This window comes from Aotus nancymaae, unplaced genomic scaffold (assembly GCF_030222135.1).
Source record: "Aotus nancymaae isolate 86718 unplaced genomic scaffold, 86718_ANA_hifiasm-v0.15.2.pri h1tg000004l, whole genome shotgun sequence".
NCBI lineage: Eukaryota > Metazoa > Chordata > Mammalia > Primates > Aotidae > Aotus > Aotus nancymaae.
In genome coordinates, this window is record NW_026988415.1 from 1,076,980 (window position 1) to 1,091,151 (window position 14,172).

The 14,172-nt window shown below is 53.0% G+C and overlaps 1 protein-coding gene across 1 annotated transcript; it reads right to left on the reverse strand.

Moving 5' to 3' along the window:
• Positions 1-5,261: 5,261 nt before the first annotated feature.
• LOC105727299 (melanoma-associated antigen 9) lies at positions 5,262-7,361 on the reverse strand. Its single transcript, XM_012467090.2, has 2 exons — positions 6,817-7,361; positions 5,262-6,741 (listed from the first exon to the last, which is right to left on the reverse strand). Exons 1-2 carry the CDS (start codon positions 7,025-7,027, stop codon positions 5,750-5,752), a joined length of 1,203 nt encoding a protein of 400 aa, XP_012322513.1. The 5' UTR covers positions 7,028-7,361; the 3' UTR covers positions 5,262-5,749.
• Between the last annotated feature and the right edge of the window lie 6,811 nt (positions 7,362-14,172).

The window sequence follows — 14,172 nt, forward strand, 5'->3', positions numbered from 1 at the left end:
CTCTGCTTGCCCCTGCATCTCTCCGTCTTGCAGATCGCAACAGGAGATTACCTTTAGTTTCTATTTTTGCTCACAAATACTGTTTTCATTGCCCAAGACATGCGCATTTCTGAGGCCTGCTGTACACAGACTGTCCTAAGAAAAGTTTCTACTTGTTTAGTTAGACCTGATTAAAGTAATCCAGCACAAAAGTGCCATCATTGTGTATTTGAAAATAGATGAGAATATGAGTGTGTGTTGGGGTGGGCAGGAGGAAGGAGAAAACCTAAATGAAAGTCATCTTCAGCCTCAGATGAGAGGATACAACGGTCTTTTGGTTGATACACCTTCTCTAGCCATTAAAGACAACTTTGTTCTTAATATCCACTCTGTATAGGGAGACAGAGTGATACAGTGGAAAGGCCCCAGGCTGAAAGGACCCTGGGCCCTTGTCCCATTGAGTAGCACCCTTTGCCCACTCGGGGTCAGCCCTGGGTGCGAAGAGGGTTGGAGGAGGCTCTCCCAAGGTGCCTTTTAATCTCAGGGCTATCTAATTTTTCATAGTGCCCCACATGCCTGGATGCAGGTTTGGATCATAGTCGTCATGCTTTTTAAACAGCGTTGCGAAGGTTTTGTTCAAGGACTCAATGTAACCTCTAGGTACACATACTCTAAGGCTAAATATTAAAATATCGGTGACATCTCTAAAGGAGATCCTTGAGTATTCAGTTACACAGCTGGCATCTTTCACTTACATACCAAAGTGCTTTTTCATAGGGGAGTTCTTAACACTGCAAATGATACTTAGTGGTGGCTTTTGTGACCTCATGAGCCCTGCTGATTACTTTTATAAGGGCCTTTGGCCATTAGGTGGGAGGGGAACAATCATGAAGGAAATCACTAGGGAAGCTACACGGTAGCATTCAGCCAAGAGCTGGTATTGATTTGATTTAGTCACACTATGTCATGTGGCTTCTGTAGGACCATTACCCACCATTCTCCTTGGTTTTAAGTCACAGAATGTCCACTGGGATTACAAGTCTAAGACATCAAGCTACTCTTATCCCCTGGAGAGAATATTTAGGGTGCTGACTTAAATCTAGTCAAGAAGAGTCATGGGAAGGCTGGCCTCCTCTGGCTGAGCCTGCTCAGTCCCCAAAGTTCAGCTTTGCAACCTTCAGCAATCATTCAGACAGTCTTCATGAGTCATCTGCCACCTGCAAGCCCCTTTGAGGAAAATGGTTGGTCTTCTCTTCCTTGCTGCAAAGGCCCCTGAGATGGCCCCTGCATTGCTGCTTTATGAATGAAATAATCATGGTCAGACGACCCAAGCAGAGCACAGCTGACTAGGGTATGAGGACCAGGGGCCCTGTGGAAAGCAGTCTCAGTGCGGACTTGCTGCAGCGTCTTTGTAGCTGTGCAGTGATCGAGAACAGTGCCGAGCTCTTGACAGTGGGGCCCCAAGGCACGAGGCCAGCCGCAGGGCAAGAATCGCTATGTAGGCCTTGCCTGTCACATGGTCCCCCAGGCCCTTCCTTCCTCATCCTACCCCTGGCCTTTCAGGAGCTTCTTCCTTGCTGATCTCTCCCAGGCTCTAGGATGTGTCCCTGCACTTGGTTCATCCTACCGCAGAGGAGTCTTTCTTTTCTTCTTCTTCTTTTTTTTTTAACTTTAAGTTCTAGGGTACGTGTGCAGATCGTGCAGGATTGTTACAAGGCTATTATACACATGCCATGGTGGTTTGCTGTATCCATCCCCCTTTCATCTACATTAGGTATTACTCCTAATGTTATCCCTCCCCAATCCCCCCACCCCCTGCTATCCCTCCTCTAGCCCCCCTACCCCCCAACAGGCCTTGGTGTGTAATGTTCCCTTCCCTGTCTCCACGTGTTCTCGTTGTTCAACACCCACTTATGAGTGAAAACATGTAGTGTTTGGTTTTCTGTTCTTGTGTCAGTTTGCTGAGAATGATGGTTTCCAGTTTCATCCATGTCCCTGCGAAGGACATGAACTCATTCTTTTTTATGGCTGCATAGTATTCCATGGTGTCTATGTGCCACATTTTCTTTATCCAGTCTATCATTGATGGGCATTTGGGTTGGTTCCAAGTATTTGCTATTGTGACTAGTGCCGTAGTGAACATACGTGTGCATGTGTCTTTATAATAGAACAATTTATAATCCTTTGAGTATATACCCAGTAATGGGATTGCTGGGTCAAATGGAATTTCTATTTCTAGGTCCTTGAGGAATCGCCACACTGTCTTCCACAATGGTTGCACTAATTTACACTCCCATCAACAGTGTCAAAGTGTTCCTATTTCTCCATATCCTCTCCAGCATCTGTTGTCTCCAGATTTTAAATGATTGCCATTCTAACTGGCGTGATACGGTATGTCAATGTGGTTTTGATTTGCATTTCTCTAATGACCAGCAATGATGACCTTTTTTTCATATGTTTGTTGGCTGCATAAATGTCTTCTTTCGTAAAGTGTCTGTTCATATCCTTCACCCACTTTTTGATGGGGTTGTTTGTTTTTTTCTTGTAAATTTGTTTAAGTTTTGCAGATTCTGGATATCAGCCCTTTGTCAGATGGGTAGATTGCAAAAATTTTTTTCCCATTCTGTTGGTTACTGGTTCACTCTAATGATAATTTCTTTTGCTGTGCAGAAGCTCTTAAGTTTAATTAGATCCCATTTGTCTATTTTGGCTTTCGTTCGCGTTGCTTTTGGTGTTTTAGTCATGAAGTCCTTGCCTATGCCTGTGTCCTGAATGGTTTTGCCTAGGTTTTCTTCTAGGGTTTTTATGGCGTTGGGTCTTACGTTTAAATCTTTAATCCATCTAGAGTTAATTGTTGTATAAGGTATAAGGAAGTGGTCCAGTTTCAGCTTTCTGCATATGGCTAGCCAGTTTTCCCAACACCGTTTATTAAATAGGGAATCCTTTCCCCATTGCTTGTTTTTGTCAGGTTAGTCAAAGTTCAGATGGGTGTAGTTGTGTGGCGTTACTCCCTAGGCCCCAGAGGAGTCTTTCTAAACTGTGGCTCAGAACTTGTCAGTTGTGTAAGCACCAACCCCTCACTCCTCCAAGGCCTTCCTTTCCCAGCCTCATTAGCCACGGGGCCCTCTTTCTTGCGCACTTAGGCATCTGCCATGCCTAACCCTCCTTCACTCAGCATTTGCTTGATGCTGGGTCCTGGGTAAGACAACTCTCAACCTCTGGTTCCCTCTGGTGCTGTTTTCTGAGCACACTGTTAGAGAGAAAATTATAACATTTAGTACTTAGATTAAAGTAAAAGAAAGATCTCACATAAATAATCTGAGCTTCTACCTTAACTAACCAGAAAAGAAGGAAACAAATTAAAGCTAATCCACGTTGAAAAAATTCTCGAAGCTAAAAAATATTTTCAAATAAATAAAATGGAAATGTGATGTTTTAAAATATCTGCCATTCAGCTAAAATGTGCCTAGGGGAAGTTTGATGTACTGAGCTGCTTATATTAGAAAGTAATAAAAGACTCAAATATGTATATTCTGATCTTCAATAACTGGAAAAGAAAAAGGAAATCAAACCTAAGGTGAGCAGAAGGATCTGGATAATATGCACAAGAGGAGAAAAAGTAATGAAATTTTGGAAATTTTAGAAAAACAATAAATAATGTTGATGGAATCAAATGTTAGATATTTAAGTAGATCAGACAAGCTAAAAGTCCCGATGTCAATCTGAGAAATTTAAAACACATGGCTTTGGGCCAGGTGTGGTGGCTCAAGCCTGTAATCCCGGTACTTTGTGAGGCAGAGACAGGCAGATCAGTTGAGGCCAGGAGTTCAAGAGCAGCCTGGCCAAGATGGTGAAACCCCGTCTCTACTCAAAATACAAAAATCAGCCAGGCGTGCAGTGCATGCCTGTGATACCAGCTACTCGGGGGGGAAGCTGAGGCATGAAAATTGCTTGAGCTTGGGAGGCGGGGACTGCAGTGAGCTGTGAGCTTGCCACTACTGCACTCCAGCCTGGGCAACAGAGCGAGACTCTGTCTCATGAAACCAAACCAAACCCCAGAAAACACGGTTTTGGAGAAGCAACAGCTTTGAACACAGCTAGAAGTAGAGGAAATTTTACGGAAACTATAAACTGTTATGACAACAACAATGTTCATTTCTCAGAGTAGTTTCTGAAGAGACCAGATTTGCCTTGAAATGCTCAACGTGTCTACTATGTTACATATCCTTTCAAATGTATTAGCTCAGGGGTCCCCAACACCCCCCTCCCCCGCCATGGATGGGAACTAGGCTGCACAGCAGGAGGTGAGTGGTTGGGCAAGCAAGTGAAGCTGAACTCCACCTCCCGTCAGATCAGCAGAGACATTAGCTCCTCAGAGGAGCAATCCTATTGTGAACTGCGCCCCTGAGGGATCTAGGTTGCCGGCTCCTTGTGAGAATCGAACACTTGATGATCTGTTACTGTCTCCCCCCACCCCCAGATGGGACCATCTGCTTGCACAGCCAGATGCAGCTCAGAGCTCCTAGAATTTGAATCAAGAATCAACTCCTTGCCTCTCTCCCAGCTGCTCTTTGATCCAAGACACTGTTTTCACTCATTTTTTTAACGCTCAAAATCTAGCCTTTCCTTACAATTGGTCAAATCCCACTTGAGATAACTTGATTAGAATGCCTTTTAAATAGGATCAACTCTGGGTCTCCAAGACAGGCAGAAACCACCAATGAATTCTGGGCTTCCCTTCCTGGGAGATTCACGCTTATGCCGCAGAAAACCCTTGCGGACGACGGGTACCCATCACCCAGCCCCTGCACTGTGTTCAGCCGCACCGAGACAAGAGCGCAGGACAGTTTCCTTCTATTCCTGCCCCACGTGGAAGCTCTTCTCTGTTCATCCACCACCCAAAAGAAACTGCTGAGCAGTTCTCCATTCCAGGCCTGTCTATCTTCCTCTGAGAATCTGGCTCTGGCACCATCCAGCTTCATCATTAGAGGTAGCTCCCCTAGAAGGAACTGCAGTGTACCAAAGCCCCAAAGGCCCTGGCTCAGGGCATACACACTCCACTGCTGTGATCTAGAGCCCCAAACCCTCACCCATGTTTTATTTTCCTCTAGTCCTTAGAGGACATCTCACCACCTTCATTTTATGACTGTGGCTCCTAGACTTCACCTCCCTGTGGTGAAGGGACGGGTCTGGCTAACCTTCGCATCTCTACTACTGAGCCAGAATGTTCCGAGTAACAGATGCTCAGTGCATGTTTGGAGAAACGAATGAGCCAGTGAACAGGAAAAATTATTTATTCAGTTTTATTTCTCTTACATTCTCAAAGAAGCCAAGGGAATCCAGGTGTACACGTGTATATTTAATTTTGCAGGGGAGGGAAAGAGGTAGAAGGCAAGAATTAACTCGACTTTCACTGCCTTACTTCATGAGCTAAATAACCTGCTAAATATCTTACTCCTAAATAACCTGAACAGCAGTACGTGTGACAACTGTCATCCATTAACTTCGATGGTTGAGGTTTTATTAAACTGACCATTAAAACAACATTTGAAGAATTCCAAAAGGGAGCAAGCATGCATTTCCAAGTCACCCAATAGACAAGGAACCCAGAGATGGTATAGAGTGTGTTCACTTCCACCCACTGCCACTCAGAACACCGACTGCAATCTTCCAACAGAGAGTAAAGAGTGGGTCTCATGCCATGTGGGGCAGGACAACTGCTGGGTGCGGCCCTGGCCCCACAGACATTGGCCCTGGCTGTGACCGGTGCTCAGACTCCCTCTTGCTCCTCTCCCAAAACCTCTTCACACAGGGATGGGTAGCAGATGGGACCTCTTGCATTGATCATGAGCAAATAATCTATGACTTCCTCGTAGCTGGTTTCAGCGTAGGCCTTTGAACCCCACAGGAACTCGTAGCGCTCAGGATCACTGCCGGGCACCTGGCGGTACTCCAGATAGCCTTCCTGCACCCAATCTTCGGTGAGCAGCTTCCTGGGCTCCCCATAGAAAGCGTGCTCCATCCCAACATACAGCCCCATCGCACTCAATGCTTCCCAGATAACCTCTTCAGGGGCGCAGTAGTCTTTGACTATGATCACGCCCAGGACAACGATCAGGAGGGCGACCTTGGGCATGCTGTGACCGTCATCCAGCATGCTATCACATGAGAGGCCAAGAGCAGGGACAAGGATGTAGGAGTGGCTGGCGTGGTCCACCTCCTTCACTTCAACTCCGAAGATCAGCTGCATGAACTCGGAGGCTTTGCCGAAGATCACAGGAAAGTACTGCTCGTAATTCTCGATGACACTCTCCAGCATTTCTGCCTCTGTGACCGGCTCCTTGACTTTGTATTTGTGGAGCAGGAGACGCATCAACTCGCCCACCTTAGATTTCACTGCTTCTTGGAACGAGGGCTCCAGGTGAGCTAGGTCGACCCAGGTGCTTGGCCCTTCCTCTTGTTGACTGCTGGAGCCCTCATCGAATTGGCTCCACAGACTCCTCAGGGAGCCTCCCTGAGGACTCTGGGAAGGACTTGATGGCCCAGCAGCAGACACCTCCTCCTCAGAGGAGGAGGAGGAGGTAGCCTCCTGCTCCTTGTCTGTGGGATCCTGGGTACCCACTAGGCCCAGGTCCTCCCCTTGGGCTTCAAGGTCTTCATCAGGCTTGCTGTGCAGACTCTTCTGCTCAAGAGCCATGATGACTCTGGTCAGGGCAGCAGTTGGGACTGTGAGCAGCAGCTGGACGATGGAGACCCACAGGCCTGGGGAGAGAGGGAGCGTGTGAGAGACCGCAGCTGAGAAGCGAACCTTGGAGGTTCTAACAAATGCTGACTTACGGGTCTTCTTCAGTGCTGCTCTGGGGCTTCTTGGGGCTCCTGTCCTCCTGGTCAGCCTGTCCCCTGGGAACCTGAAGGAGGAAGTGAGAGGGCTAGTCAGCGTGCACCTGGCCCGCAGAGACCAAGGCTCTCTGGGTGACAGTAGGGTGGATGGGGCTGGGCGCTCTGGACTCCTACGTGTGCTGGGGCAGGCGGGGCCCTTGGTGCACATTCGGGGCGAACACTTCACCTTCACTGCTGACACTGCCCGGGCGGCCTCTGCTCTGTGGCCTGAGGACACTGTCTCAGACCAAGGCCTGCCTGCTTCCTGGAGCTCCTGGAAGAGGAATCGAGGGGCCCTTAGGCTGCAGACTGCAAGCACAGCCCTGGTCCTTCAGTGCTGCCGAGAGGGCGGGCTGGACACTGTGAGTTCTACACGCTTTTGGGGTGGATGTTCCCCTCGGTGCTCACTCAGGGCCCTCACATTTCTCCTGGCAGCGACTGGACTCCACCCCTCTACTTGCCTGAGAGTCTCTCAGATCAAGAGCTCATATTCCTGACAAGGAACACAAGGACACGCCCCAGCCAACATCTGGCCACACCTGCCCAGGGTTTCCCCAGAAGTACAGCAAGAGGGGTCCAAATTCAATGGGGTCCATGTGTCCTGGGGTGAGGATCCTGCCTGGTCCTCATCTTGATGCCTGCAGGGTCTGGAACCCTCCCTCTGTTGACCTGAGGCCTTCCTCTCCAGGAGACACCTGGAGAGGAAGTGAGGGGAGTCCACCCCACCCACCCAGCGGCTTCCCTTGGCTGACACAAGGGGCAGGGCGGGGCTAGGTCCTCTGTGGTTGCTGAGCAGGGTCCCCTCAGTCTGCATTTTGACTCCTGGCCGGGCCTGGGACCCTCCCTCTGCCGATGTGACTGCAGCCCCCTCAGACCAGGGCCACTCCTCCCTGACACCAGCGATCCCAGGATAAAGGAGGGACCTCAGCAGTCAGCCCTGCACAGGCCCTCTGGGGTGACAGTAGGGGCAGGGCCCTCTCTTGATCTGAGAATTTCTCTGGTCTGGAGGCACCCTCAATCCTCCCTTAGGCTCCTCACTTGGACTGCTGGCCAATCCTGGGACCACTGTGTCTGTCGAACACAGAGGCTCCCTGTTTTGTCCTCTCACCCTCTGAGAACCAGCTCCTCCCCTCCCTGAGATTCAGAAACAGAGGTGAGGAGTCCCCACGTTCGTCACACTTGCGTGGGGTGTCCAGGGCTAACCCCACCAGCTGACCCCCTCCAGGTATGCGGTGGGGATTCCAAAGTCCTTCTGTGGGTTATTCATCTTTACTCCTGCTGGAGCCTGTCCTTCCTCGACCCCCAAACCCTTGAGATGAGCGGACATCTCCCTTTACACCAACACCTCATTCCCCTGAAGGTTACTCAACTTCCTGCCCGTGGTACAAGTGAGCCTGCCACTTAGCCCCATCCTCAGAGCTAAGAACAGAGGTCACGTAGACTGTGGGGCGGCTTCTTTCTGCGCTGGGGGTACCTCCATTCCTCATGAAGGGGGCACACCTTGGGTCCTGCTGATCCTGGGAGTCCTCCTTCTGCTGACCAGGTGTGGATCCCTCTGTTTAATCCCCCTGGGAGCAAGGTACTCAGCTCCCTGAGACCTCTCACCCCCAACCACGTGAGAGAAATGAGAGCATGCCACATGCCATTCCTGCCTGGGGCCACCTGGGGCTGAGAATAGGCGACGCCAGTGTCTGTGAGGTCCTTTCTGCTTTGGGAGGGTCCAGGTACGTTCTTACCTTCAGTGCTCACCAAACTTCCGCTCCGTCACTCCTGGAAGACCCTGGATTTCACCCTGTGCTGACCAGGTGTGGCTCCCTCTGCAGAGCTGAGGACACCCCTCAGAACAAGGCCCCCACCTCCCTGAGACCTGGGAGTCAGAAGTGAGGGGGCACCACATGGTCACTCATTCATGAGATACTCAAGGCTGACCAAAGGAGCGGGTTTCAGGGGGCCTCCTCGATCTGGGTGTCCTCTAGATAGTCATCTTTACTTCTGACAGGGTCTGGCCCCTTCCATTTTGCTGAACCAGAGATGAGTCTTGCAGATCAGGGGCAACTTCCCCCTGAGACTCTCATTGAGAAAGTGTGGGGCGGGGGCACTTCCCTTCCTCACGGTCTTGCCTGCGGCCTCCCAAGGCTGATGGCAGGGGCAGGTTTCCTAGTTCTGGGATGAGAGGTCTGGTGAATCCTTCCTCACGGCTCTGACACTCTTCCCTCTGCTCACCTGAGGCCCCACTCCTCATACCACAGCCCTGTCCCCACTGACACTCGACCCCCCAAGCCAGAACGCACCACATGCGGCCAGCGTGCCCTGGATCGCCCAGGCCGAGATCCCTACTGCTCTGGACTCCACGGTCCCTCTGTCCTCCCTCTTCTTCCTTCCCTGGTCTCCTAGAGGGCTGGGCCCCACCCCTCTGTAGACCTGAGTCTCTATCCATCGGATTCCCGAAACTGAATGAGGAGGAATCTCAGTCTCAGATGGAGGTGGGGTGGGCCCAATGTCCTGGGGTGCTGGGTTCCCTCAGGCCTCCCTTGTCTCCCAGCAGGACCTGGGCCCTCCCTCTGTTCTCCCGTGGCCATGCTAACCATACCAAGCCCCTTCTCTCGGTCAGCCCAGGTTGCAGACATCAGGATCCGCCTGCCTGACCGCCATGCCCGGAACTTCCCAGGGCTGACGGCAAGGGCAGAGCCTCCCTCTACGGGACCTCAGCCATTCCTCAGAATCCTGACCTTGATGCCTGGCACAGCCTGGCCCCTGCCCTCTCCTAACCAGCCCTCCCCTGGTCACACCAAGCTCTGACTCAGTCCCCTAGGGCTTAAGCGGCAGGGTGGCAAAGGGTGGCCCAGCCTGAGAAGTCTGCCCACAGGTGGGCCTGGCCTGGCAGCAGGGGTGGTGCTAGATTATTTGGGTCCCTCTATCAGAGGTGGGGGCGTCCCCACTCCTTCCTCGGGGTCTCACCTTGCCTCCTCACAGAGCCCGGGCCCGCTTCCCTCTGCTGATCTTAAGCCGCCACTCAGGACCAGGACCTTGCTACTCTCTGATCCCCAGCGTCCAGGCCAGCGGCCTTACATCCGGGCACCCAGAGCTTCCCTGTGTTAGCAACAGGGGCAGAAACGGATTCGGCCGTGGGAGACTTGGGGGTGGGATGGAGTTGGGGGTGGAGAGTGGGGGTGAGGATGAGGGTGGGGAACCTGGGGCTGTAGGTCACGGTGGGTGGTCGGGTTTGGGGTGGGGAGGTGCTCAGCCCTCCCTCACGGTCCTGATCTTCATGCCTGGCAGAGCCTGGACCCTGCCCTCTCCTAACCAGCCCTGCCCTGGTCTCACCAAGCGCTCACTCCAGAGTCCCCTGGGGCTTAAGCGCAGGGGTGGTGAGGGTTGGCCCAGCCTGAGGAATCCGCCCCCACGGGGTGGTCCAGGGCTGGCCGCAGATGCGGTGCTGGATTCCTTGGGGTCCTCTATCTGGGGTGGGAGGGTCCTGGGTCCTCCCTCAGCCTCTCACCTTGCCTCCTCACAGAGCCTAGGCGCGCTGCCCTCCGCCGATATCAACCCGCCCCTCAGAGCGAGGCCCTCACTACTCTCTGATCCCCGCCGTGTGCAAGTCACGGGCCTTGTATCCAGTCACCTGGGTCTTCCCTCGGTTGACAGCAGAGGCAGAAACAGGTTCTGCTGCCGGAGGGTTGGGGGTGGGGCGGGGTGGAGAGTGGGGCTGAGGATGGGGGTGGGGATCCTGGGGCTGTAGGTCCCGGTGAGGTGGGTCGGGAGCTCAGCCCTCCCTCAGGGTCCTGATCTTGATGCCTGGCAGAGCCTGGGCCCTGCCCTCTCCTAAGCAGCTCTGCCCTGGTCACACCAAACTCATTCCACAGTGCCCAGCAGCTTGAGCGGCGGAAGGAGCGGGGCGGCCCAACCTCACAAGTCTGCCCTGGGTCGGCCCCGGGTGGTCCAGGGCTGGGAGCAGAGATGGCCCTTGGTCCTACAGGGTCCTCTATCTGGGGTGGGGGCGTCCTCAGACTTCCCTCAGCAGCTCACCTGGATTCCTCACAGAGCCTGGGCCCGCTTCCCTCCGCCGGTATCAAGCCGCCCCTCAGAAGGAAGCCGCTCCCTTCTCTCAGACCCCGCAGTGCGCACGTCAGTGACGTCACATCCGGCCTCCAGGTCTGGGGCTTCCCTGGCTTGACAGAAGGGGCTGAACCACGTCCTGACGGAGTAAGGGTGGGGTTGGGGATAGGGGCCCTCAGTCATCCCCCGGGGTCCCACAAGCCTGAGTGCCCCACAAGCCCTGGTGCCCCAGACCAGAAGCCCAAATGGCCTAAAAGCCTGAGTGCCCCCAAAGCCTGACTGCCCCACGAACCCAGCAACCCCACAAGCCCCAGTGCCACAGAAGGACAGCTGCCCCCAAATCCCGACTGACCCCCAAGCCCAAGTGACCAACAAACCCCAGTACCCCACACGCCTGAGTTCCCCACAAGCCTGATGACCCCACAAGCCCTAGTGCTCCAGAAGCCCAAATGCCCCCAAAGCTCGACATCCCCACAAGCCTGTCTATACCTCAAGCCGTAGTGCTCCAGAACCCCAGCTTCCCCACAAGCCCCACTGCCCCACAAGCCCGAGTGCCCCACAAGCCTGACTGCCCCGCAAGCCCTAGTCCTCCAGAAGCCCCACTTCCCCACAAGATCTAATGCTCTAGAAGCCAGAGTGCCCCAGAAGCCCAATGCCCCCCAAGCACGGGTGGTCCTGAAGCCAGCTTCCCCACTAAGCCTGATGTCCCACATTAGGGCTTCCCCTCCATAGCCCTAATGTCCCACAAACCCGACTGCCTCATAAGCCCCACTGCCCCACAAGACCAAGTGCCCCAGAAGACTTACTTCCGCACCAGCCCCAGTGCTCCAGAAACCCCATGTCCCCGTGAGACTGACTGCCCCACAGGTCTCTGACTGCCACCCAACCCTGAGTGCCCCCCAAGCCCAAGTGCCCCTTAAGCCCGACTACCCCAGAAGCCCTCGCACTCCTGAAGCCCAACTGCCCCACACAACTGAGTGTCCCCAAAGCCCGACTGCCCCACAAACCCAACAAGCCACATCAGCCACCTTCTCACATTTATCCAGAAGTCAGCACTGCTTCTGCTTAGTCTACTGCCTTTGTCCTCCGGTTGAGTGCTTCACCTTCTTGTCACCCTGGTGTGCTGACGCCTCACTTGTGCGCCTTACACTCAGTAAAGCAAGAAGGTGGAGTCTCTAATGTTTAGAAAGGTGGTCGGAATGAGGGTGGGTGTGTGGGGCTTTTAGGTTTGCAAGAGTCAACATGCACACAGTGCACATTGCCTTGAACACTCTGGTTGACCCCTGGGTCAAACCACAGTCAGGAAAAGGAGAGAGTCCCCCCACCGCCCCCAGTGATTTCTTCCCAAGTGTTCTGAAGGGCATCTTTTGTGCAAAATCCATGAGGTTTTCTCATGGGGATTAAAGAACATGTGGCTGGTTAGGTTCCAAGTCCCCGTCTGCTCTGGCTGTTCACCTGGAGGAGGGGAGGGAGGAGGTGGGTCCATGGCTGCCCTGTGCCTGCCCTTAGAGGTTCCTGTGAGGCTAGGAATGTGACTCAGTGTGACTCGCCCAGGTTCCAGCTCCACCTGTGAGAGCTTCTCCCTGCAATGGCCGGCCCCCAGCTCCCTTTGCCGAATCCCAGCACCAACACGGAGGACAGAGGTGGTGGAGAAGTTGCGCCCCCGAGAGCAGCTCAGGCCGGGATGGTTCCCGCAGGGAAGGGACTCATGGGTGAGGGCATTTCCAGGGCCCCAGGGGGCATGGCTCGCCGCTCCTGATTCCAGGGCCTGGTCTGTATGGTGGGGTGTCTCACTGGCAGTACGGGACCTTCCTTTCCTCCCAAGACCAGTTTTGGAGGTTTTCCCGCCGGCTGGATGCTGGGAACCTGGGCCCAGGCTCTGCACCTTGTCCTCATGCCAAAGAACCTGGTTGTATTTTGGGGAATGGGGTGTCTGGAAAAGACCCAGGCTATGGGCCACCACCAGGCCAGCCTGGCAGTTGGCAGATCTTTGATTCCCATCCCCACGACGGTTCACAGCAAGCTCAGCTTTGATTTCTTCCAAGGAAGGAGAGCTCACTCACTCAAGTAGCCAGGAGGGTCAGTCACGACACCACGCTAAGCCAGGTTTGGTCCAAATGCTTGGCACCGCTTTACTGTTAACTGGGTTTTTAAAATTTACCCAGAGAACGGAGAACTTAAAGGAAGAAACTCAGGATTTAAATACAAGAAATGTAGCCAGGAGCAAAGTAACTGCAAGGATTCTTTGCCACCTGCCATTTCACTGCTTGGTGAGAGCTGCTGAGTCTTCCAAATGGTCTGATACTGTAATCAGGTGTTTTCAAGAGCCAATCGCCTCTCTGGGGCAAAGTTCCTATGAGTGGCCCTGATTCTATCATCATGATTACCTGAACCGTCAGGTTTACCTTGTTTCGTCATCGTATTTACCTGAACTTCTAGAGTGCTGTTTCTATCTGGGAGGGAAGAGAAGGAATTGTTTTCTCTCAGCCCTGCCTTGGAAATTGAGTCCTCGTGGGAGGCCAGGGAGAAAAGCTGAGAGAGGAGGGATGCAGGTTATGTTCTTGCACAGGCAGGGTCTCTCTCCCATGGATGGCAGTGTTGACCTTTGCGGCTGGCCCATTCTTTGCATGGCGGTGGGGGGAGGCGTGTGGGGGTTTGGTCTGGGCATAGTAGCAGGGTTAGTGGCATCCTTGGATTCTTTCTACCTGTTTGATGCCAGGAGCAACATCCCTAGTCTTGACAACCAACAGTATCTCTAGGCTTTTCTTCTAAAGCAAATAAGTCGATACCACATTTTGCAAATCTGCATCTCTCCCTATAGATTTACAGGGAAGCCAGGATCGCAGGGGCGTAAGTTTGTAGGAGAGGTTTTTAAGTAGCAGCATCTTTGCATGATTCAAACTCTGGAGGCATGTGTATGAAGTCCAAGAAACGCATGAGAAAACTGTGCTGCTTGGAAGCTAAGGAGCTCACAAGTGATGAAATGTGATTCGCACCCATTTGTAAGCGAGCAGGCCAAGACAGGGAGATCCGCCTGCGGACCAGGCCTGGACTCTGGATTAATCCATTCCCATGTCTGCATTCCCTTATAGCCTCCTCCCACTTCTCGCAGGACTCTGCCACCTACTGTCCAATTAAAAATCAGGGAAAGGGATACCTCTGGGTTCTGGCATGTGGGTGTTGGGACTCTCTGCACGCCTGATTTTGGAGATCTTTTGACGTCTGTGCCCAGTTGTGTCTATGGTAAGAACTTGAACC

Bases quoted from the DNA above. Each gene is read 5' to 3' on its own strand.
- LOC105727299 (XM_012467090.2), bottom strand. From the start codon at position 7,027: ATGTGCACCAAGGGCCCCGCCTGCCCCAGCACACGTAGGAGTCCAGAG. The intron at 6,742-6,816 runs GTAAGTCAGCAT...CTCTCTCCCCAG, and splicing joins AGCAGCACTGAAGAAGACCC to GCCTGTGGGTCTCCATCGTC.